Below are 25327 nucleotides of genomic sequence, written 5' to 3' on the forward strand. Positions count from 1 at the left end.
ATCCAGAACTTGATTTATGCTCAAAATATAATAGAATCAGAATTTTAAAATTGAAAAGGAGTCATTTGGGGAAAGCCCTTAATTTTTTTTTAGATTTATAATTTTGTCCAAGGACATATATTAACATGTTCACTATCATTTGGGGAAACACTGGCAAATCAGGCTCCATTAATTTATTTCCACTTTCAAATTGAAGATTAGTTAATAGTCTAGTCAATATCTTTTTTTTTTTCCTAGATTTTTGCAAGGCAAACGGGGTTAAGTGGCTTGCCCAAGGCCACACAGCTAGGTAATTATTAAGTGTCTGAGACCAGATTTGAACCCAGGTACTCCTGGCTCCAGGGCCAGTGCTTTATCCACTGCGCCATCTAGCCACCCCTCTAGTCAATATCTTAACACATGTTTTGGACATAATCTGAGGGATATAAGTGATTGACCCTTGACATAGGTTTCAGAACAGCTTAAAAAATAGTAGGTGCTGGACACACTCTTAGGAATATTTTTTTGGGTTAGCTGCCTGTATAATTTCTTTGCCAAAAGGAATTACTTGGAAGGGAAGTTGAGAGGGAACCAAGGCATCTCAAAATCTTCCCTGCAATTTATAGTCTTAGAGATTTCTTGGAGCATTGAATAATTCCATGATGTGGGGGGTCACCCAAAAAGGATTGAGGCAGAATTTGATTGAGGTCTAACTGCCTTCAAGGCTCTTTATTACTACTTACTACTTACTACTTACTACTACTACTACTACTACTACTACTACTACTACTACTACTACTACTACTACTACTACTACAACATAATGATGATAATCATAAAAATGATAAATTTTGGAGAATGTTCAAAGTTGGTGATATAAGCTTTGGATTAGGAGTAAATTAAGAGGTTATTAGTTGAGAGTTCTGTGTGTTTTGGGTTTTCAATTTTAAGATTAAGAAATAACTTCAGACTTTGTTGATTTTCTTGAGGACTATCATAAGATAGATACTGGAGTTAGACAAAATTTATTTTGTCACAGAAGTTGCAAAACAATTTTATCAATTAATGACAATATAATATTACCTCTTCTGGGACACCATACAGGACTGTAAGGATGTGCTCACCTGCTATATCATGTGATGCACTACAATCCCCAGAATATAAAGCAATCATATATTTTAGCTCTTGTCATTTCTCAAAGCCCCTTCTAAAGAAATGACATTATTTTGTAGCCATATGTTAGATAAGATATTTTCTATTTTTCTTATGACAGCAAATTGAGGGAAGAGCAAATTTTTATTCTTTTCCTTTTCCTCATTTGAGGAAATAAAAACATTTCATGTGGATTGTCACTGAAGAAAGATCTTTATTCCAATGATGACAATGCATTATTGGGAAGAAGACATTTTAATAGGTTGCCTAATGATTTTTGTATTAGAATCATCTGATGCTAATACAAAAATCATTAGGCAACCTATTAAAACCTTCTTCACATGAAATTCTTCTGCAAAATATAATTTCTTTTATTCTAATAAGAATTTTAAAAAAATTCTCCTTACTAGTTATTCATGTTTTTGTCAAAGATAATGTCTACCAAGTGTGCTCTGAGGACCATGGATTAGTACATTTATTGTAGCCATCAGAAACTATGATTGAAATAGAATTGTAATTCCTGTTGATGTAGAAGAAGGTAAGACTCAACAAATAGCACTGTTTTTTTGAGGTTGTTGCCAGTCATCTCTATGTTTAGCAATAATAGCAATGATTGCAAAGATCAACCAGGAGAATTTCTTCATCTGCTGTTGGCTGAAGTGAATCACAAGCTTGAAGCTTTGAAAATTGGAATTTGTAGATCAGACCCAAACAGGTTTCATTAACTAGACATACTTTTTTTTTTTTTTTAGGTTTTTACAAGGCAAGTGGGGTTAAGTGGCTTGCCCAAGGCCACACAGCTATGTAATTATTAAGTGTCTGAGACCGGATTTGAACCCAGGTATTCCTGACTCCAGGGCCAGTGCACCACCTAGCCGCCCCTAGATATACTTATAAATGACTTTCTGGTATTGCTTAGCAGAGATGAAAGAGGGATGACAGTCTCCCCTTGTAACTAACAATACATTTCTTCTTCTAATTTGTTGGGTTTTTTAAGATTGTCATAAGTGAGTGTACTAAGAAATTGGGATAATGTGGGGAAATATTAGATGCTGTCAATCAATAAACATTTATTAAGCACCAGGAGTTGTAAGCACCATATAGGAGGTGGTATTTGACCTGAGTTTTGAGGCACACAAGAGGTTACAAAAGCCAGAGGATTAGGAAGGAGTGAATTCCAAGCATTGAGGACAGACAGCCTGTGTCACGAGATGGGAGGTATGAGATGGGAGACAAAGTGTCATGTATGAGGGACTGAAGAAGGCCAGGGTGTCTGGGGTTGAATTCATGGATGGGAATAATGGTAAGTCACTGTTGGACCTCAGATGTTGAATTAGACACATTGAATTACTGATAGAAGTTTTGATATTCCACAATTTTCACATTAATATTTTCCTGAAGGATCAAATATACTTTGTATATTTGTAGATACACTTATACATACACATACTATGCTTAATGTCTGGCTATCATTTTGTGAAGATCAGTTAGACAACAAAACCTTTATCAAGCAGTTCTCATGTCCCAGGCCCTGTGCCAAATGCTGAAGCTACAACAAGGGGCAAAAGAGGGTTCCTGCCCTCAGGAAGCTCACCATCTAACCTGGAAGACAGCAAGAAAATACAAAAATGCTATAGATAGGAAAAATTGTAAGTAATTAAAAGAACTTAGAAGGTGAGGGTCTTTATTGGCACTTAAAGGAAGTCAGGGAGGCCAGTAAACAGAGATGAGGACGGAGGTTACTCCAGGTCTGGAGGACAGTCAGGAAAAAAGGCCCAGTGCAGAAAAAATGAAGTGTCTTGTTCATGGAAGTGTATGTGTTAGAAGGTGAGGTACAAGAAGACTGCAAAGGTGGGAAGAGGATTAGGTTCTGAAGGACCTTGAATGCCAGAAGGGGGATTTCATGTTTGATCCTAGAGATGGCAGGGGACGACTGGAGTTTTTGGAGGAGTGAATTGATGTGGTTCAACCTGTGATTTAGGAAAATAGCTTTAGTGGCTAAATAGAGGATGTATTTTTATAGGGAGAGACTTTGAAGCAGGTTAACTAACCCATGAATAGACAATATACCAAGTTTGAGGTGATGAGGTGCTATGTCAGGGCAAGGGCAGAGTCAGAGGAGAGAGGGGATTCTATTCAAGAGATGTTGCAAAGGTCTTAAGTGACAGGTCTTGGTGATAGATTGAGAAGTGAGATGTTCAGATCAGTGGCTAGTGTGAAGGACTAGGAAGATGGTATTCTCTACAGTAATAGGAAGGGAAAAGATGTGTGGAGGTCTAGGGGGAAAGAATGGATTCTGTTTTGGGTATATTGAATTTAAACTATCTACTAGACATCCAGTGCAAGATGTCTGAAAGGCAGTTGGAGGTATGTGATTGTCAGTAGTGAGGTTAAAGTAGTATAAGGAGATTTGAGAATTATTTTTCATACTTGAAATTTAATTAGAAGGTATATACAGTATGCTAGAAAAAATATTCACATCTGCCTAGATGTTACCATTTACTTGTGAGTCTTGATACAATTTGATACATTTTCTCATTCAGTGATAGTATTCCTGCCATTTAAACTACAAACATTCAACATGGACTCTGTTGTCAGAGGATCTATGTTCAAATCGCACCTCTGACCATAGTCAAATTACCTAATGTTTCTGGGCCTCAGTTTCCTCATCTGTAAAAATGGGAGTAATAATAGCACTTCACAGGATAGTTGTAAGGATCAAATGATCTAAAAGTTCTTGGCACAGTGCCTGGTGAGTAGTAAATGCTATATAAATTATCACTGTAGGATTGGAAAGGATCTCAATGGCCCTATACTTCTCTTCTTTCTGCTTGTGGTTAGCACTTGATTTTCAGTATAGGAATATAGGCTTTGTATTAATTTGACTAAATTAGATAATTGTAAAATACTTAGCATAGTGCCTAACCTGTAGTACCCACTAAATAAATGCTTCTTGCCTTTCTTCCCTGTTCTTTAGTGGCTGTTCATTGGGCAAAAGAGAACTTCTTTAACCACTTGGTGTTTGTAATTCTCCACAGTCTGGCTCCAGCCACCTTTTGGGTTTTATTCAAGTCTATTTCTTTTCAGACACTAAACATTCTAGATAATTGAGGTCTCCTATTGCTTTCATATGTATGAATTGCTCCCTCATCACTTGTTGAAATAAATTCAATTTATTTGAATTTATTAGGTCCTAATATGTTCAAGACTTTATGCTAGTTGCTAGGGTTACAAAAATAGACATGATACAGGCCCAGTTCTCAAGGAACTTACAAGCTAATGAGATAGGAACCAAGGACACAGTTGATATAAAGGAAAATGAGAGATGTGCAAAAGGGAGTTCTTTGCAAGGTGTTTGGAGAAATTTGACAAGGAAGAGCTCCCTTTTCTCCAGAAGGGGACAAAGGGCTGTAAGAGAAGCACTTGTGACATGGTAGAGGAATGCATTTCATGGAAAAGAGTCAGTATAACTAAAAAAATGTCATGAATAGAAGAGGACTGGAGGGAAGTCCAATTTATTAATGCTAAAGCTAAATTATTCTGAACTTTTTATAGTAAATGTAGTTTTCCATCTGTATTTAGATTGCATTTTTTTTTTTTTTGCTATGCCAGATACTGGATGTATAAGCACAAAAACTGAAACAGTCTTTATTCACAAAGAGCTTACATTCTAATGGAAAAGACAAACAAAAAATTATAATATATGTATATGTATATATATATATATATAGCATAACTATAAAGTTAGCTATGTATTGTAAATATTAATATCACTATTTTCTATTCATCCCTAACTAAAGAGAAAAAGAAAATTCCTTTTTACTTTTTTAAAATTAATTTTTTTTAATCAGCAAAATTTCATCTTTATCCCTCCTCCAGCTCCCAAAAGAAAAACAAAACTTCTTTCACAAACCTATGTAGTCAAGCAAGACAAATGTTGACAATGGCCATGTCCTAAAGGGCAACATTCCCAAATTGATGGATACTCCTGTAGAACATCATTCTTTGCCCTCTTAAAATTAAGCTATAAATAAATTTTTTCCAATTTAGAGTTTGTTTTGCTTAGGACTAATCCTTTCCTTAATTTAATCTTCCTCTAATTTCCACTTCCATTCTCTATTGAACAAACTGTGTTTCTTTATCCAACTGTGTGTATTTTTTATTCCTTTGACCACTTCAGATGAGAGTGAAATTAAAGTATTAACCATTTCCTCCTCCTTACTCTCCACCATCCTTTTTGTGTATAGATTTCTACCCTGATTATGTGCATAATTATCTGTAATTTTCCTTTTCCTCCCCCCACTAATGTACTTCTTTTTCCCTTTATTTCAGTTCTTTTAAGACTATCACAACATAACAGAACCATTCTCAGGCCTTCTGTCTTAATCAGAGAATGACTTTTGATTTTGATAGCATTCTGAAGGGGCAAATCCATCATTTTCCTGTATAGAATATAAGCAATTTATTCTTATTTAGCTCCTTATGATTATTTTATATTTTTTTACCTGTTTATGTTTCTCTTGACTCCTCTGTTTGAACATCACAGTTTCTCCATAGCTGTGGTCTTTTCTTCAAGAATACTTGGAAATCCTTTATTTTATTAAAAGTTCATTTCCATACCCCTTCCCCTTTAATATTATATTTAACTTTGTTGGATAAGTTATTCTTGGCTGTACGCTTATCTCTTTTGCCTCCTTGAATATTATATTTCAAGTTCTCCAGTTTTCTATGACTACTAAATTATATGTAATTCTGACTGTGGTCCCTTAGTACTTTCTTCTGATCTGCTTTGCAGGATTTTTCTAGATTTAGATTTTTACTGAAAAAGCTCCTGAAAAATACTATATTTAATTGAAAAAAAGAGAAACTTATAGTTTATATTTTTTTGAGTATCTGTTGGTAAATGACTCATGTTCTTATATATGCTATCAATACCTATTTTTTGTATAGAAATCCTTTATCAGAGGAATATGCTTTTTTTAGGTATTTCCCATTTAATTGTAACTGCATTGATTTTGTTTGCACAGAAGCTTTTCAATTTTATGTAATCTGAACTGTCCATTTTATCTCATGAGCTTCTCTATCCCTTAATTTCATCAAGAATTCTCTACCATCCAGTTGTGTAAGGTAGATCTCATTCCCTGTTCTTATTATTTTTTATAATGACATTTTTTAAATCTAGATCTTGTATTCCATTTGGAGCTAAAAGTTGAGGCTGTTTACAAAGAGCCCCCTCTTTATTCCTTTTGAGTTTAATGTATTTCTACACCAAATTCTGTCTTTCTATATGTGTGTTTGTTTGTGTGTGTGTGTGTATGTGTGTAGTTTTACTCTTTCTTTGACTGCATAACTTCTTCACATTTCCCTTCATATTTGTTTACTTTTTATTGTGTATTACATTTATATTTGAGATAGTGTTCCCTCTTCCTCATTTCTTCGCTAATGGATTTCCTTTTATTTCCCTTTTATTTTGTCTCTTAAAACACTCTGTGACCTTCAACATTAGAATTTTGAATATAAACAATTTATTATTATCATCATTTAGGTCAAATGTCATTATCTATTTTTTCATAATACCATTTTTTCCCTTTTAAGATTTTATTTATTTTGAGTTTCACAATTTTTCCCCTAATCCTGCTTCCCTCCCCCCACCCCCCACAGAAGGCAATTTGCTAGTCTTTACATTATTTCCATGGTATGTACATTGATCCAAACTGAATGTGATAAGAGAGAAATCATATCCTTAAAGAAGAAACATAAAGTATAACAGATAGCAAGATCAGACAATAAGATAGCAGTTTTTTTTTCCTAAATTAAAAGGAGTAGTCCTTGATCTTTGTTCAAACTCCCATCTGGATACAGATGGTATTCTTCACTGCAGACAGCCCCAAACTGTCTCTGATTGTTGCACTGATGGAATGAGCAAGTCCATCAAGGTCGATCATCACCCCCATGTTGTTGTTAGGGTGTACAGTGTTTTTCTGGTTCTGCTCATCTCACTCAGCATCAGTTCATGCAAATCCCTACAGGCTTCCTTGAATTCCCATCCCTCCTGGTTTCTAATAGAACAATAGTGTTCCATCACATACATATACCACAGTTTGCTAAGCCATTCTCCAATTGAAGGACATTTACTTGATTTCCAATTCTTTGCCACCACAAACAGGGCTGCTATGAATATTTTTGTACAAGTGATGTTTTTACCATTTTCTTTTTTTTTCTTCTTACCAAATAATTTTATCATCCTCATCCTCATCATTCTTCTTGTTGAGATAAAATTTATAGAGACAACATGGTATATTTGATAGTGTTCTACGCTTGGAGTCAAGAGATGTATTCAAATCTTTTTTGGAGCTTTTTTTTTAAATTAAAGATTGTATTTATTTTGAGTTTTGCAATTTTTCCCCCAATCTTACTTCCCCCTCCCCCCTCCCCCACAGAAAGCAATTTGTCAGTCTTTACATTGTTTCCATGTTGTACATTGATCCAAATTGAATGTGATGAGAGAGAAGTCATATCCTTAAAGAAGAAACATAAAGTATTAAGAGATTGCAAGATCAGACAATAAGATAGCAGGTTTCTTTTTTTAATTAAAAGGAATAGTCCTTGAACTTTGTTCAAACTTCCTGGTTCGTTATCTGGATACAGATGGCACTCTCCATTGCAGACAGCCCCAAATTGTCCCTGATTGTTGCACTGATGGAATGAGCAAGTCCATCAAGGTTAATCATCACCCCCATGTTGCTGTTAGGGTATACAGTGTTTTTCTGGTTCTGTTCATCTCACTCAACAACAGTTCATGCAAATCCCTCCAGGCTTCCCTGAATTCCCATCCTTCCTGGTTTCTAATAGAACAATAGTGTTCCTTGACATACAGATACCACAGTTTGCTAAGTCATTCCCCAATTGAAGGACATTTACTTGATTTACAATTCTTTGCTACCACAAACAGGGCTGTTATGAATATTTTTGTACAAGTGATGTTTTTACCCTTTTTCATCATCTCTTGAGGGTATAGACCCAGTAGTGGTATGGTTGGGTCAAAGGGTATGCACATTTTTGTTGCCCTTTGGGGCGTAGTTCCAAATTTCTCTCCAGAAAGGTTGGATGAGTTCACAGCTCCACCAACAATGTAAACAGTGTCCCAGATTTCCCACAACCCTTCCAACGATGATGTTATCCTTTCTGTTCATATTGACCAGTCTGAGAGGTGTGAGGTGGTACCTCAGAGAAGTTTTAATTTGCACGTGGTTTCGAGCAGTTTTTCATATGACTATGGATTGCTTTGATTTCCTCATCTGTAAATTGCCTTTGCATATCCTTTGACCATTTGTCAGTTGGGGAATGACTTTTTTTTTTAAAATATGACCCAATTCTCTGTGTATTTTAGAAATGAGTCCTTTGTCAGAAACATTAGTTGTAAAGATTGTTTCCCAGTTTACTACATTTCTTTTGATATTGGTTGCAGTGGTTTTGTCTGTGCAAAAGCTTTTCAATTTAATGTCATCAAAATCATCTTGTTTGCTTTTAGTGATGTTCTCCATCTCTTCCTTAGTCATAAACTGCTTCCCTTTGAATCCCTGGAAATTCCTGACTTTTTATTTCGCCATATGAATTTTTTTTTAAAGATTTTATTTATTTTGGGTTTTAGAATTTTTCTCCTAATCTTACTTCCCTCCCCCCACCCCCCACAGAAGGCAATTTGTCAGTTTTTACATTGTCTCCATCTCAGTATGAATTTACAATTTTTTCTATCATTAAAGTAATTTTTTTGGAATTTTGATAGGCAGAGCACTAAACAGGTAGTTTAATTTTGGTAGAATTGTCATTTTTATTATATTAGCTTGACCTATCCATGAGTGGTTGATGTTTGCCCAGTTATTTATTTACTTGTTTATTTATTTATTTATTCAGTCATTCATTTCTTTCTTTCTTTTTTTTTTTTTTGGCAAGGCAGTGGTGTTAAGTGGATTGCCCAAGGCTACACAGCTAGGTAATTATTAAGTGTCTGAGACCAGATTTGAACCCAGGTATTCCTGACTTCAGGGCTGGTGCTCTATCCACTACTCCAACTAGCCACCCCAGAACTGTTTTTAAAAAGTAATAATTTATTAAAATATGATGTCCAAGTTTCTTGTTGAAGGTGATTTTCAGGTAGTGATGATTCTTTCTCTTTGACATGATTTCCAGGGAATTTGTTTTTTAATATCAGATACTTTGTACTTTGATTTTGTTCTTACATTTTTTGTCTTCTTGCCTGTTGGCTCCATTCTAATTTTCAGACTTTCCAGTTGATTTCTCAGTGATACATGTTAATTGTTTATCAATCAGTGAAAGATAGTGAACTTTAGTGTATGATTTTAGTCAACAACTTATGTCTTTAAGTCTATGATTTTTTAGGATTAACCCTTCTTTATTTTCTGGACCTTAATTGCCATCATAAGCTCCCAGATCTCATGAATGAATTTATATTATTTGGCTGTTTGTTTATTTCTTTTCAAAAATTTGATTGAGTTCTTGTAGTTGTCATTCATAGAGGACCATTTGATTCTCTTTTTATATCTTTAACCACATTTTGGTTACATTTGTCAAATCTGTTGGTACCTGTCATCGACCTTTATTATTGCTTAGTGAAGTGATATTGTCTTATTCCAAAAGTATTTCTATAGGTTTTTAATTTGTTTATATCATGCTCTTAAAATAGCTATCAAGGGGCAGCTAGGTGGTGCAGTGGATAGAGCACCTGCCCTGGAGTCAGAAGGACCTGAGTTCAAATCTGGAGTCAAACACTTAATAATTACCTAGCTATATGGCCTTGGGCAAGCCACTTAACTCCATTGCCTTGCAAAGACCTAATAAAATAAAATAAAATAGCGATCAATTCTTTCTCTTTCTTTGTCTCTCTCTCTCTCTCTCTCTCTCTTTGGTGAGCAAGTAGTAAACTTTCTTTAGTTTCCTTAGTGTGATAGACCTTGGGTTTTCTTCATATTGTATAAGACTAGCACTATATAATTGTTAATTTTTTTCCATTAGCTTTCAGGATACCAGTAGGTCTCAATATATTCAGCAATAGAAAACTTCAGTTGTCATTCAGTTGGAGTTTTCTTGGCAAAGATACTAGAGTAGTTTGCCATTTCCTTCTCCAATTCATTTTACAAATGAGGAACTAGGTCAAACAGGATTAAGTGACTTGGCCAGGGTCACATGGCTGTTATGTGTCTGAGGCCAGATGAACAGTGGGAAAGCACTAGAATTAAGAGAAATAAAGAAAGACGTCTTGTAGAAGGCAGGGTTTTAACTTGGATTAGGAAGTTAGGAGGCAAAGATAAAGTGGGAGAGTATTCTAGGTATGTTACCACCAGTGAAAATGCCCAGAGTTGGACAATGGAGCAGCAAGGAAGCCAGTTTCACTAAATGCTAGAGTATGGATATGTGGTGGTGATGGGAGAAGCACGATAGTAGAAAACTAGAAATATAAAGGAAGCAGGTTATGAAGAATTTTGAAAAGCCAAATGAAGGATTTTGTATTTTGATCCTGGAGGTGATAAGAAGTTAATGGAATTTGTTGATTGGGGGAAGGGATTGGGAGGAGGCCATTAAATAACTACACTTATATGGTCAGAACAATTTGATAGTTGAATGCAGAATATATTGGAATGGGAAGAGACTTGAAGCAGAGCAACCAACCAGTAGGCTATTGGAATCCTCTGGGAGGGAGGTGATAAGAGTCCATAGCAGATGGGTTGACAGAGTCCTAGGAGAGAAGGAGGCATATGCAAAAAATGCTACAAAGGCAAAATTGACTTGGCAACAGATTTGATATGGGGTATCTAAGAATTTGGACTTTGGGTGACTGGTCGCCATCCCTTTATAGTAATATGAAAGTTTGGAAGGGAAGAGATTTTAGGGGAAAAGATAATTAATTCAATGGACAGGCTCTAGACATTGAAAAGCCTCCAAATCGAATGTTTTGTTCATTGAGAAAGGTTAGTGTTATAGTATTGTGGGGTGTTTTGATGGGGCAGTTTCAGAACTAGAACTTAAGTCTTATATTTATGTTATATCATAATGCCAATCATCATTACAGAAACTTAATGTCTTTGGGGGTTAATGAGGAGATCACTCTAGCTGGAGAAATCATTGGAGTTCATGTAAAACAGGAAAAGCAGATGCACACTTTCTTGTACAGTCCAGTTCTATACAGTCCTAGTATAATCAGAATCATAGTAAAATTCAAAACAAAGCAGCAAAGACAGGTCAATTTGGAGAATTAGGTTGGGCTGGATTTTGGAGGCATACAGAGATTTGGAATTTATATTGTTCACAGGTAATGGGAAGCCATTGGATTAATGATTAGCAGTATTATTCAGGAGTCTTTGGCATTGTTAAGATGAGAGCAGAGGTGCTGAGATCTGGTTAGAAGATAAATGCAGAACTGATGCTGAGCAAGATGAGCAGAACCAGAAAAACACTGTACACCCTGACAGCAACATGGGGGCGATGATCAAACTTGATGGACTCACTCATTCCATCAGTGCAACAATCAGGGACAGTTTGGGGCTCTGCAATGGAGAATACCATCTGTATCCAGAGAAAGAACGGTGGAATTTGAACAAAGATCAAAGAGTATTAACTTTAATTTAGAAAAAATAACTGATATCTTGCTATCCCTTATACTTTGTTTCTTCCTTGAGGATATGATTTCTCTCTCATCACATTCAATTTAGATCAATGTATATACCATGGAAACAATGTAAAGACTGGCAAATTGCCTTCTGTGGGGGTGGGGGGAGGGAAGTAACATTAGGGAAAAAATTGTAAAACTCAAAATAAATAAGATCTTTATAATAGAAGATAAATGCTGTAACCTGAGTAGGGGATAAGGAATCAATTCATCCATGTATTGAGTTAGTGCACTGGGAAGAGAAGTTAAAAGCTAGATGGGAAAGAAATGACAAAAAGATATCAAGAGGGTGAAATAGTAGAGCAGAAAAAGCATTGTACTGTGTTCTTCTAGTCCCTTTTCTGCCCTTTATTAACTATGGTATCTTAACTGAATTGTGTAATTTCTCAGGGTTTCAGGCACTTTTTTAAAGAGGGGTGGAAATAGTCATATTACATACCTTAAGACAGGAGGTAGAGCTTGATAAACTTTTGAATTCCCTTCTGAAAAATCTTTTGCTTCTCTACCTTCCTTTTTTAGCCTCCTTTTGTGTATCATCTCTCCCTATTAGATTGAAAACTGTTAGAGGTCAGGAGACAGCCTTTGTTTTTATTTTTATTTATGAACTTAGTGCAGTACTTAGTACATAGTTGGCACTTAATAAATATTTATTCCTCGAAAAGTCATCAGCTCCCTTTGGCTGCATTCTACATTTGAATGATTTGTTTTATTTGGAGAGCTTTCTTATCTCCTTTTCCATCTGGTCAATTCTGCTATTTAAGGTATTTTTCTCCTTAGTAACTTTTTGAACTTTTTTCCATTTGACCTAAAGTAGTTTTTAGTATACTATTTCCTTCAGGATTTTTTTGGATCTCCTTGACTAAGCTGTTGACTTGGTTTTCATGTTTTTTCCTGTTATCTCCCTCATTTCTCTTCCCATTTTTTCCTCTTCCTCCCTTACTTGGTTTTTAAAATCTTTTTTGGGCTCTGAAATAGCCTGAGACCAACTTCTTTATTTCTTAGAGGATTTAGATGCAGCAGCTGGAACTTCCTCATCTTTTGAGTGTATGCTTGGTCCTACATGGGAACTCATGGGGTTCCTTTTTTCCTGTTTACTCATTTTCCCAGCCTGTGCCCTGGTTTTGGGGTGACACCCTTGCAAAGACCTCAGTTCCTTCAAGGTCTTATGAGAGGCTCTGACTGATCTCCTGGTCTGTGCATGACCACAAGCACACTCCTCTACCCTTGAGCTGTGAGGAGGGTCCCTGCTCTATGGCATTGGGGGGGTCCCAGACTGACCAGGGTCTGAATATGGACAAAGCCCCAGAGTCCTGTCCCAGGGCCAGAGAAGAGAACTTGACAGTCTCCTTCTGCCCCCTTACCTTCTGTGGCCCGAGCACTCTTCTTCTTTTTTTTTTTTGGTAGAATTCTTTTTTTTTTAATTTTTTTTATTCTCATTTTGTACAAATGTTTATTTTTACATTAATAAAATATTCTTGTTTACAAGTAAACAAAATACCCCTCCCCCCATGAATATAGATAGACTTGCTTGGGTGAAAAAAGTAAAGGGGAGAGAAAAAAATTAAAATTAAAAAAATAGTAATAATTGTAGGTATGGCCAGGTGGCGCAATGGACGAAGCACCAGCCCTGGAGCCACGAGCACCCCAGCCCACATCCAGCCCCGTAGACCCAACAGTCACCCAGCCGTGTGACATGCAAGCCACCCGATCCCCACTGCCTTGCAAAAACCAAAAAGAAGAAATAAAAAAAGGCCCAAAATAAGATAAAATAGTAATCATAGTAGGGGTAGCTGTGTGGCAGACAGAGCATTGGCCCTTGAGCCAGGAGCACCTGGGTCCAAATCTGGCCCCAGACACCCAAAGATCACCCTGCTATGTGGCCCCAGGCAGGCCACCCAGCCCCACTTGCCCTGCACCCTCCCCCAAATAATAATAACAAAAAATGTACTTCAGTCTTTGTTCCAACACCAACAACTCTGTTACTGGTGGATCACATTCTTTATGATAAGTCCATCACAAAAGTTACTTCCATATTTTTCCTTTTAAGTTTATTTTTTATTCTTATTTTGTACAAATGTTTTTTTGCATTAATAAAATATTCTTGTTTACAACTAAACAAAATACCCCTCCTCCTCCATGAATATAGATAGACTTGTTTGGGCGAAAAAAGTAAAGGGGAGAGAAAAAAATTAAAATAAAAAATAATAATAGTAATAATTGTAGGTATAGCCAGGTGGTGCAATGGATGAAGCACCAGCCCTGGAGCCACGAGCACCCTAGTCCATATCCAGCCTCGTAAACCCAACAATCACCCAGCCTTGTGACATGCAAGCCACCCGATCCCCACTGCCCTGCAAAAACCAAAAAAAAAGAAAGAAAAAAAGACCCAAAATAAAATAAAATAGTAATAATAGTAGGGGTGGCTGGGTGGCAGACAGAGCATTGGCCCTTGAGCCAGGAGCATCTGGGTCCAAATCCGGCCCCAGACACCCTGTGGCCCCAGGCAGGCCATCCAGCCCTACTTGCCCTGCACCCTCCCCCAAATACTCATAACAAAAAATGTGCTTGAGTCTTTGTTCGAACACCAACACCTCTATCACAGGTGGATCAAATTCTTTATGATAAGTACATGACAAAAGTTACTTCCATATTTTTCCACCATTGCCATTGCTGATCGCAACTCCCTCCTTTCTTATTTCTCCACTACCATGTACTCTATTTTCTCTCTCCTTTCACTATGACTCTGCTGTAGGGTTGCCAAGTGGCACAGCAGACAGATCCCTGGTCCTGGGGCCAAAAAGCCCTGAGCCCCCATACCACCCCTTAGGTGCAGAATCCACCTGGCCCTGTGGTCCTGGGCAGGCCTTCCATTCCCAGCCCCTTGCAAGAAGTAAGAAAGAAAATGTGTTATATATGGCCACTCTTCCCCCATGGTCCATCCTCTCCTCCTTTATTCACATCCCCACCCCTTCCCCCTGCTCCCCCCCTCCTTCTTACTCCAGATGTCTATACCCCATTGAGTATATTTGCTGTTTCCTCTCCTAGCCATCTCGGATGAGAGCAAAGTTTCCCTCATTCCCCCTTGCCTCCCCCCTTCCATATCATTGAAATAGCTCATTGTAATAAAAAAAATCTTATGTGAAATATCTTGGACTATTCCCCCTCTCCTTTTTCTTTCTCCCATTCCATTTCCCTTTTTTTCTATTGACTCCATTTTTACACCATATTTTATCTTCGAATTCAGCTTTCTCCTGTGCTTCAACTATAAAAGCTCTCTCTACCTGCTCTATTAACTGAGAAGGTTCATATGAGTATTATCAGTGTCATTTTTCTATGCAGGAATGTATGCAGTTCATCCTCATTAAGTCCCTCATATTTCCCCCCTCTCCTCCAATCTCCACGCTTCACCTGAGTCCTGTATCTGAAGATCAAACCTTCTATTCAGCTCTGGCCATTCCAAAAGGAACATTTGAAATTCCCCTGGTTCATTGAAAGTCCATCTTTTTCCCTGGAAGAGGACATTTAGCCTTGCTGGGTAGTTCATCCTTGGCTGCATTCTAAGCTCTCTTGCCTTCCGGTATATTGTATTCCAAGTCCTATGAGCTTCCAATGTAGTTGCTAAGTACTGCGAGATCCTGACTGCAGCTCCACAATATTTGAACTGTGTCCTTCTGGCTGCTTGTAATATTTTCTCTTGGACTTGGGAGTTCTGGAACTTGGCTATAACATTCCTAGGGGTTGGGTTGTTGGGATCTCTTTCTCGGGGGATCAGTGTATTCTCTCCATTTCTATTTTGCCCTCTGCTTCTAGAATATCAGGGCGATTTTCCTGTAGTAATTCTTTGAAAATGATGTCAAGGCTCTTTTCCTGATCATGAATTTCAGGTATTCCAATAATTTTTAAATTATCTTTCCTTAAGTCTGTTTTCCATATCAGTTGTTTTTTCAATGAGATATTTCACATTTTCTTCTAATTTTTCATTTTTTTGGTTTTGAAGTATTGATTCCTCATTTCTGGTAAATTCATCAATCTCCCTGAATTCTATTCTTTGTCTGAAGGATTTGTTCTCCTCAGAGAGTTTTCTTATCTCTTTTTCCATCTGGCCAATTTTGCTTTTTAAAGCATTCTTCTCCTCAATAACTTTTTGAACTGTTTTATCCATTTGACCTAAGCTGGTTTTTAGCATGCTATTTTCTTCAGCATTTTTTTTTTGGATTTCCTTGACTAAGCTGCTGACTTCATTTTCATGTTTTTCCTGCATCTCTCTCCTTTCTTTCCCCAGTTTTTCTTCCAACTCCCTCATTTGATTGTCAAAGTCTTTTTTGAGCTCGGTCATATCCTGAGCTCAATTTCAGTTTTTCTTGGAGTCTTTAGATGCAGGAGCTTGTGCTTCCTCATCTTCAGACTGAGTATTTTGGTCCTTCTTGGGCTCATTTGCAAAATATTTCTCAATAGTCTTCCTTTTGTTTCTCTGCTTGCTCATTTTCCCAGCCTGGGCCTGGTTTTGGGGTGCTTCCTGAGCTTTTGGGACTCTCCCCCAAGGGTCTCAGTGTGTGAGGCTCTGTCCTCCCTCCTGGTCTGTGAATGACCATAAGCGCCCCCCCTCTGCCAAGGGTCTGAGGTGGGGGGGGCTGCTGTTCTATGGGGGGGGCCTAGACTGCGATCAGGATCTGAATATGTTTAGAGCCCCAGAGTCCTGTTCCAGGGACAGAGGACAGAGCTCAGAGCTTGTCAGTCTCTCTCTCTTCACTCCCCTCCCTCAGCTCAATGTGCTCATGCCCTGGGGGCTCCTGCTTAAGGGCTCTGTCTGCTTCTGTTTCCGGCTCTGGGCTGCAGAAAGACCAAGCTGCTGGCTGTGTGCCCTGAGGGCTGGGCTCCATGTGCTTGCTCTGGCAGAGGTCCCCCACTGTTCCCCCACTTTGTGCCCGGTGCTCCCCGGGGTGCAGCTCAGGAGACTCCCCCGCTGCTGTTAGCTGAGACTCCCAGTGCCCTGGTGCTGCCTCTGGGAGGCTGAAGTTTGACCTTTTTCCCGCTCTGGTGGGCCACCCCTCTGGCGGGCCGCCCCTCCAACTCCGGGAAGCAGAGCCTTTCTGCTCTTTTCCAGGTTACCTTGAGTAGGAGAACTGCCTCACTGGGTCCCTGTGTGGGTTCTGTCTCTCAAAAGTTTAGTTAGAGTCCTTAGCTTATGAGTTTTATCAGAGAGCACCTAAGACTGAAACCCTTCTTGTTGCCATCTTGGCTCCGCCCCCCATTCTGAGCACTCTTCTTAATGAATATTTATTGACTGACTGACTTTCTAGTACTGATGTCTCTGATTTGATAATACAATGGTTCTCAAACTTTTTAGTCTCAGGACCCCTTTACATTCTTAAAGTTATTGAAGACTTCTTCCTTGCCATCCTCACCCCTCATATAGAGCCTTTATTTATATTGATATTTACCATTACAAATGAAAATTTCTTAGTTCTATTATGAAAATAGTTTTGACTTCTGGAAAGGGTTTCCAGGATCCCGAGGGATCCCCTGACCACACTTTGAGAACTGCTAGTATAATTTGATTTCTGGAGTTTAAGTTTATGTGATTCAATTCCCACCTGATTTCTCCATTGGACTTCTCAGTTTTCTCTAGACTCCTCTTCCTGAAGCATCACATCAAGTCTGAAACTCACACTTCCTTAGTGTACCCACTACCCCTTGGACCCCTCTCCTCTGGGACTGGAGAGAGAGGAGAATGGGTGTCATTGAGCTCCTCTCAAATCTTTTATTCAGGGAGGGGTACAGGTGGACATCTCATCAAATTCTACTTGACAGTAGAATTTCTTCATCCTTGCTTCCCAAGCACTTTCTCTTTTATGTGTTGTTTTCCCTAATTAAGTTTGAGTTTCTTTAGGGTAGGTACTATTTTTTGCATTTCTTTGTACTTCTGAGGTTTAGCAGAGGGCCTAGTACATAGTATGCATTTAATACATATCTATCAACTGACTGGCAGATAATACTATCTCCAGAGATAAGAGAAAGTTAGGAAGGAGAGCCAAAATTACAAAAAAGAAAATAAGTATATATTGATATGTTGAGTTGGGGGACCTCAAAATGGAAATTTCCAGCAGGTTCTTTTGGCAAATAGTCAAGATTGGAGATAGAGATTTAGGAGTTATTTTTCATTCTAGAACTCAACCCTTAAATGGTGTCATTACACAGGCAAAATGAAAGAGAATGAGGACAGAATGTTTCATGATAAAACATATAATCTCCAATGGAAAAAATACATTTTCCTCCTAAAGAGATATAATAAAATGACCTCATCCAATCATCTGTTTTATACCAAAAATGCTAAACTTAGATGATTTTATTTACATTGTAATTTTAAAGTTCATTCTTAGTTGATCTAAGCTTACCACACATGTATTTTTAACTACTCAGAGATAGAAGAGTGTTTCATTTCCAGAAAGTGTAGATTACATGTGTTTAAAAATGGATTTTTTGGGGGCTGTGTTGACATTTTCCTCATGATTTTGAGTCATGCGACCAAGCTAAGAAATTAGAGATTTTCTCTTATCCTTATGGTCTCACAACTTTTCCATTAGGAATTAGTGCAATATATAAAGTGTTTTCAGCTATCTCCATGGTCTAGAAGAGAGGTTTTGGCAAACTCTGGCTTAGTAAAAATATAAAAAACTATCCTTATTTTGCCTAAAGTCTGTATAGTATGCTAAATCCTAGTCTGGGACCCTAATGTGATAAGAGTTCCATGAACTAATAACAGAGAAGTCTACTTGCTAGCCTCAAATGTGTTTACTCAGAATCTTCTCTTCTACTCCCCATATCTTTTGGCAGCCAGGTCAAATAAGCTGGCCCATTTTTGCAGCAGAAATCAATTCTCCTTCCTTTTTTTGTACTTGATTGCCATGATAGCATTTTACGTTCACCACGTACTTCTGACAGTTTGTTTCAGATTCGTGGAGGTTCTACTCATAAACTTATTGAGATTTCTATAACATTATGCTAAAAAAGTTTTACTTTTTTTTCCCTTGCTGTGAGGTTTATTTTATCTATTGTACTTCTAGGAACTTTAACATTGAAGGCCCTCCATAATGAAACATTGTTCTCCTTTTCCAGGTCTGTTTTATATCATTTCTTCTAATGTATTCCTTATCTCATTAACACTGGATTACTTCCTGCCCTTTGAGCATGACCAGATTTTTCCTGTCTCTGCAATTTTGTGCACTTTATTTTCTTTGCTTGGAAATAATAAATTTTCTTCCCCTCTTAGTCGCTTGAATTCTTAGTCATTCTTTAAAGACAATGTCAAAAACCTCCTTTTTGATACCTCTTATCAGGAACAACTTTGTACCTTGTATGTACCACTTGGATTTAATAATTTCTACTATACTCATGTTATTGTATTATGTATTATAATGATCTTATATATATATCTATATGTTTTATTTCCCTTCTAGACTCTTAGTGTCATCAGGACAAGGGACTCTGTTTTATCTAAACTTTGTACTTCCTTTTGTTCCTGATACAGTGTCCTGCATACAGAGGTAATTAATTATTTATTGTTCAGTGGAGAAGGCAAGTATAAGAAGTGAGGGCCAGTTGCTCTGCAAATTACTTATTAAGGAAACTCTGACTACTTTTCAAATGCACTCCTATCCTGCTTTCTTCAGTCCTGATTTCATTCTTTATTAGAAGATTAATGCATATATATATATATATATATATATATATATATATATATATATATATACACACACATACATATATATACATGTTAGGAAGGTACAAAAATCAGTTATAGAAGTTTAGGAATTGGGCCTACTGGAACTGAAAGATGTATCTTTGACAGTTGATTGGATGACTATGCTTTGCTATAGCATTGACTTGTCTAGCTCCTACAGTTCCTGGTCTATTTTTAATAATTTTGATCATGTTGTGTTCTGAATCTATTTTGGTTACTTACCATTTTAGATCTGAATATAAATGCCCAGCTCAGTGTCTTGTACATTCAGTACATTAAAAAAAATTGCTTAATGATGGATAAGTAGTTGAATATGACAGTATAAGGAAATGAAGAATCTTAAATGAGGAAAGAATGGATTTCATTATAATTCTACATGGAAATTTATTTCAGTTAATTTAGTTATCTGTAAATTGATTATCCAGTTAGGGAGTAATATTGTCTTCTTGTTTCTCTTTCTTTCTTCTGCTTTCTTTTCTTCTAGCTTCTTTTCTTGAGAAAAAAAAAGACAGGTCATAAACTTCAAATTCTCTCCTTCCCTGACACCTTTCAGCTTTTTTTCCAACTTTTTTTACTATCTTTAGAAAGCTTTTCTTTCCTCCAAGCTCAGGAAAAGAAGTGGTCTTTGTTCTTCTTTCCTATAGAATTGACTTGTCATACTTTGGAAGTTCTCTCTCTCTACTTATGGCCTTCAAAGATTTCATTCGAATATTATTGTCGATTGCTGAATTGGTCTTTCTGCTTCTGGTCTCCTTTTTTCTAATTTTTCTTCCACATTGCTGCCCAGAATTTTTTTAAGCACAGATCTGACCATGCCACTCCCTTCTTCAAAACTTTCAGTGGCTCCCTCTTTTTTTCCCTCAAACAATTTACATCCTTTTTAGCCTGGCCTTCAAGGTCTGCTATCATCTGGCTCCATTCTTCCTTTTCAAATTTATTTTTATCATTCCCTTTTATGTACTTAATGTTTAAACCATCCTGATTACTAGCTGATCCCCCAAATTTCTGTAGATTAGCAAAAGCTGCTTTCTGAGTTTGGAATAAATTCTTTTCATTTCTGCCTCTCAGAATTCTTATGCTTACTTCAAATCTCAGTGCTGATTTTTCCTCTGCCCTCATGAATGCTGCTGTCTTCTCCCTAGCTGCTAGTGTATTCTCTTAGAGTGATCTGTTTATTTATTTATTTGTGTATATATATATTTTGTGTTCTTTTAGTAGAATATAAGTTTCATGAGGACAGCCATTGTTTCATTTTTGTCTTTGAATCGATCCCTAACCCTTATGCAGGGTCTTATCCACAGTAGGAGCTTAATTAATTCAAAGCAAAAAACATTTATATAATTGATAACTGACTGCATCTTTACAAAACTGTCCTGTCTTCCAAGCAGATGTGATTGTAATCAGTAATTCCTATTCGTACTTTATTATTTTTTTTACTTTCTTGAATTTTACAATTTTCCCCCCATCTTGCTTCCTTCCTCTCACCCCCCACAAAAGGCAGTCTGATAGCCTTCACATTGTTTCCATGCTGTACAGTCGATCAAAATTGAATGTGTTGAGAGAGAAATCATATGCCGAAGGAAAAAATAAAATATAAGAGATAGCAAAATTACATAATAAGATACCTTTCTTTTAAAAAAAATTGAAGGTAATAGTCTTTGATCTTTGTTTAAACTCCATAATCCCTTTCTCTGGATACAAACGGTATTCTCCATCACAGATACCCTAAAATTGTCCCTTATTGTTGCACTGATGGAATGAGTGAGTCCATCAAGTTTCGAACAACACGTTGCTGTTAGAGTGTACAGGGTTTGTCTGGTTCTGCTCATCTCACTCAGCATCAATTCATACAAATCCCTCCAGGCTTCTCTGAATTCCCATCCCTCCTGGTTTCTAATAGAACAATAGTGTTCCATGACATACATATACCACAATTTGTTCAACCATTCCCCAACTGATGGACATTCACTCGATTTCCAATTCTTTACTACCACAAACAGAGCTGCTATGAATATTTTTGTATAAGTGATATTTTCACCCTTTTTCATGATCTCTTCAGGGTTTAGACCTAGTAGTATTGCCGGATCAAAGGGCATGCACATTTTTGTTGCCCTTTGGACATAATTTCAGATTGCTCTCCAGAAAGGCTGGATGAGTTCACAGCTCCACCAAGAATGTATTAGTGTCCCAGATTTCCCATATCCCTTCCAATATTGGTCATTGTCCTTTCTGGTCATATTGACCAGTCTGAGAGGTGAGAGGTGTTATCTCAGAGATACTTTAATTTGCATTTCTGTAATCAGTAATGATTTAGAGCAGTTTTTCACGTGACTATGGATTGCTTTGATTTCCTCATCTGTAAATTGCCTTTGCAAATCCTTTGACCCTTTGTCAATTGGGGAATGACTTGGTTTTTTTTTTTTTTTTTAATAAATTTGACTCAGTTCTCTCTATTTTAGAAATGAGTCCTTTGTCAGAAATACTAGTGGTTTTAAAAATTTTACCCCAATTTGCTACATTTCTTTTGATCTTGGTCACAGTGGTTTGTTTGTGCAAAAGCTTTTTAATATAATGTAATCAAAATTATCTGGTTTGTTTTTAATGATATTCTCTATCTCTTCGTTAGTCATAAACTGCTTCCCTTTCCATAGATCTGACAGGTAAACTATTCTTGATCTCCTAGTTGGCTTATAATATTATCTTTTATGTCTAAATCCTGTACCCATTTTGATCTTATCTTAGTAAAGGGTGTGAGATGTTGGTCCAATCCAACTTTCATACTAACTTCCAATTTTCCCAACAGTTTTTATACCAGAAGCTGGACTCTTTGGGTTTATCAAACAGCAGATTACCATAATCATTTCTATTCTCTTTTGTACCTGGTCCACCACTCTATTTCTTAGCCAGTATCAGACAGTTTTGATGGCTGATGCTTTATAATATAATTTTAGATCTGGTAGAGCTAAGCTACCTTCTTTTGCACTTTTTTCCCATAAAATCTCTAGAAATTCTTGACTTATTATTTCTCCATATAAATTTACTTACAATTTTTTCTAACATTAAAGTAATTTTTTGGAATTTTCATTGGTAGGGCACTAAAATAAGTAGTTTAATTTAGGTAGAATTGTCATTTTTATTATATTAGCTTGGTCTATCCAGGAGCAGTTGATATTTGCCCAAGTTATTTATTTATTTATTTGTTTATTTATTTAGGACTTTAAAACAAAAATTTTAATTTTGAACTTTAGAGGGAGCTACTGGAATTTTTCTTTTGTTTTTTTTTAAGGAAAGATTTTATTTATTTCGAGTTTTACAATTTTCCCCCCATTCTTGCTTCCCTCCCCCCACCCCCCACAGAAGGCAGTCTGTTAGTCTTTACATTGTTTCTATGGTATACATTAATCTCAGTTGAATGTGATGAGGGAGAAATCATATCCCTAAGAGGAAAAAAAAATAAAGTAGGAGATAGTAAAATTACATAATAATATAAGGCTTTTTTTTTTCTAATTTGATGATAATAGTCTTTGTTCACAGTCCATAATTCTTTCTCTGGATACAGATGGTATTCTCCATTGCAGGCAGCTCAAAATTGTCCCTGGTTGTTGCACTGAAGGGATGAGCAAGTCCAACAGGATTGTTCATCACCCCCATGTTGCTGTTAGGGTGTACAGTGGTTTTCTGGTTCTGCTCATCCCTCTCAGCATCAGTTCATGCAAATCTTTCCAGGCTTCCTTAAATTCCCATCCCTCCTGGTTTCTAATAGAACAATAGTGTTCCATGACATACATATACCACAATTTGTTCAACCATTCCCCAACTGATGGACATTCACTCGATTTCCAATTCTTTACTACCACAAACAGGGTTGCTATGAATATTTTTGGACAAGTGATGTTTTTACCCTTTTTATCATCTCTTCAGAGTATAGACCCAGTAGTGGTATGGCTGGGTCAAAGGGTGTGCACATTTTTGTTGCCCTTTGCGCATAATCCCAAATTGCTCTCTAGAAAGGTTGGATGAGTTCATAGCTCCACCAACAATGTATTAGTGTCCCAGATTTTCCACATCCCTTCCAACATTGATCATTGTCCTTTTTGGTAATATTGGTCAGTCTGAGAGGTGTGAGGTGGTATCTCAGAGATGTTTTAATTTGCATTTCTTTAATAAGTAATGATTTCGAGCAATTTTTCATATGACTATGGATTGCTTTGATTTACACATCTATAAATTACCTTTGCATAATCCTTTGACCATTTGTTAATTGAGGAATAATTTGTCCAGTTATTTAAATCTGATTTTATTTGTGTGAGAAGTATTTTGTAGTTGTTTTCATAGTTCTGAGTCTGCCTTGGCAGGTGAAACGTGCACCTTTGAAACGTGCACCCGAGCACCTGCTACTGCCTTGAGAATGAGCCTAGCCGCGGGCTTACCTCTCTCCGAGGTCTTCGGGTGCACTCCGGCTTCCGCCCTGGGGGATGGGAAGGAAGTTCACAGCCACACACGAGCCTGGTTTACAACAGCAGCATCTTTATTCATGAACAGCAGAAAATGGCCCCCCGAACTTTTGCACAGCGCTCTTTTATCCAGTAACCCTTTCTTCCCGGGGTACATGCTCCTCCCAAGTTCCAACCCATGGGCGGAGCCACATCCTGTTAGCGAAGCCGTCCCAGTACCCTATAAGATACCTTACAAGGCAGGTTCAGACTTCCAGGGGTCTCACGGCCCAGGTCATATGACCTTCATGGGTGGCCCCGGTCCAGAGCTTCCCCTTACAGCAGGTATTTTATATTGTCTGAAGTTACTTTGAATGGAGTTTCTCTTTCTAGCTCTTGCTGCTGTATCTTGCTAGTAATATATAGAAATGCTGTGGATTTGTGAGGCTTTATTTTATATCTGGCGACTTTGCTAAAGTTGCTAATTGTTTCTAGTAGCTTTTTAGATGATTTTTTTGGATTCTCTAGGTATAACATCATGTCATCTGCAAAGCCACTCATGTACTTAAATGGTTCCTTGCTGCTGGCTATTGTCACATTCAATTTTATACTATCTTTAGAGCTTGCCACCACTTAAAGTATTTCTATTTTCCTTATCTATTGCAACAGGCTGCATGGAAATAAATGCTAGCTTTGGAGTTAGAGTACTCAGGTTCAAATCCCAGCTCTATTATATATGACTCACTGAATTGCCTTTGGGCCTCAAGGTTTCTTATCTTGGTGAGGGGTTGGTCACATGACCTCTAAGTTTCCTTTGAGGTCTATGACTCAGCTGCTTTATATATAGATATAGTTATAGAGGACTATGTATTTGTTAACAGCTACTTCCTTCCCCACACCTATGTATCCCTCTCAGTATGGTTTCTGCAATATCTGATCTACTGAAGTAGCTCTCTCTAAAGGCAAAGGTTCTTGACTGTTTCTGCATCCTGGACCACTCTGGCAATCTGGTGACACCTGTGAACTGAACTCTTTCTTAAATTAATAGTTTTACATGCATAAAGTGAGTTACAAAGAAGCTAGTTATATTGAAATGTATATATATATAAAAACCTCAAATCATTGAATCCGTGTTCTTGAGGCCTTTCCTTGTCCTTCCAGTAGTTGGTACTCTCCCTCAAATCCCCAGCCTTACATTTACTGAGTATCTATTTATAGATGTGTTGAACTCCCCAATAGAAGAGAAGCTCACTGAGGTCAGGATGTTTGACTCACAGTAGATACAGCTCAAGAGCTCGACAACAATTTTAGCTGGGAAACCAGCGCCCTCTGTTCTGA

At 37.3% G+C, this 25327-nt stretch overlaps 1 protein-coding gene across 12 annotated transcripts in view; it reads left to right on the forward strand.

Moving 5' to 3' along the window:
- Window positions 1-25327, forward strand: part of STAU2 (staufen double-stranded RNA binding protein 2) — a 492544-nt gene that overhangs the window by 9039 nt on the left and 458178 nt on the right. For 2 of the 12 annotated variants that reach the window (XM_074203674.1, XM_074203670.1), the window contains exon 1: window positions 16464-19359. The exons of 5 other annotated variants lie outside the window; for them this stretch is intronic. In XM_074203674.1, the coding sequence (XP_074059775.1) occupies window positions 19253-19359 (107 nt within the window). In that variant the 5' untranslated portion in view covers window positions 16464-19252. Of the gene's footprint in view, window positions 1-16460; window positions 19360-25327 lie in introns of those variants that run through there. 5 more of the 12 variants (XM_074203664.1, XM_074203672.1, XM_074203671.1 and 2 more) reach the window with 4 other exon arrangements.

This window comes from Macrotis lagotis, chromosome X, assembly GCF_037893015.1.
Source record: "Macrotis lagotis isolate mMagLag1 chromosome X, bilby.v1.9.chrom.fasta, whole genome shotgun sequence".
In the NCBI taxonomy this organism is placed as follows: Eukaryota; Metazoa; Chordata; class Mammalia; order Peramelemorphia; family Peramelidae; genus Macrotis; species Macrotis lagotis.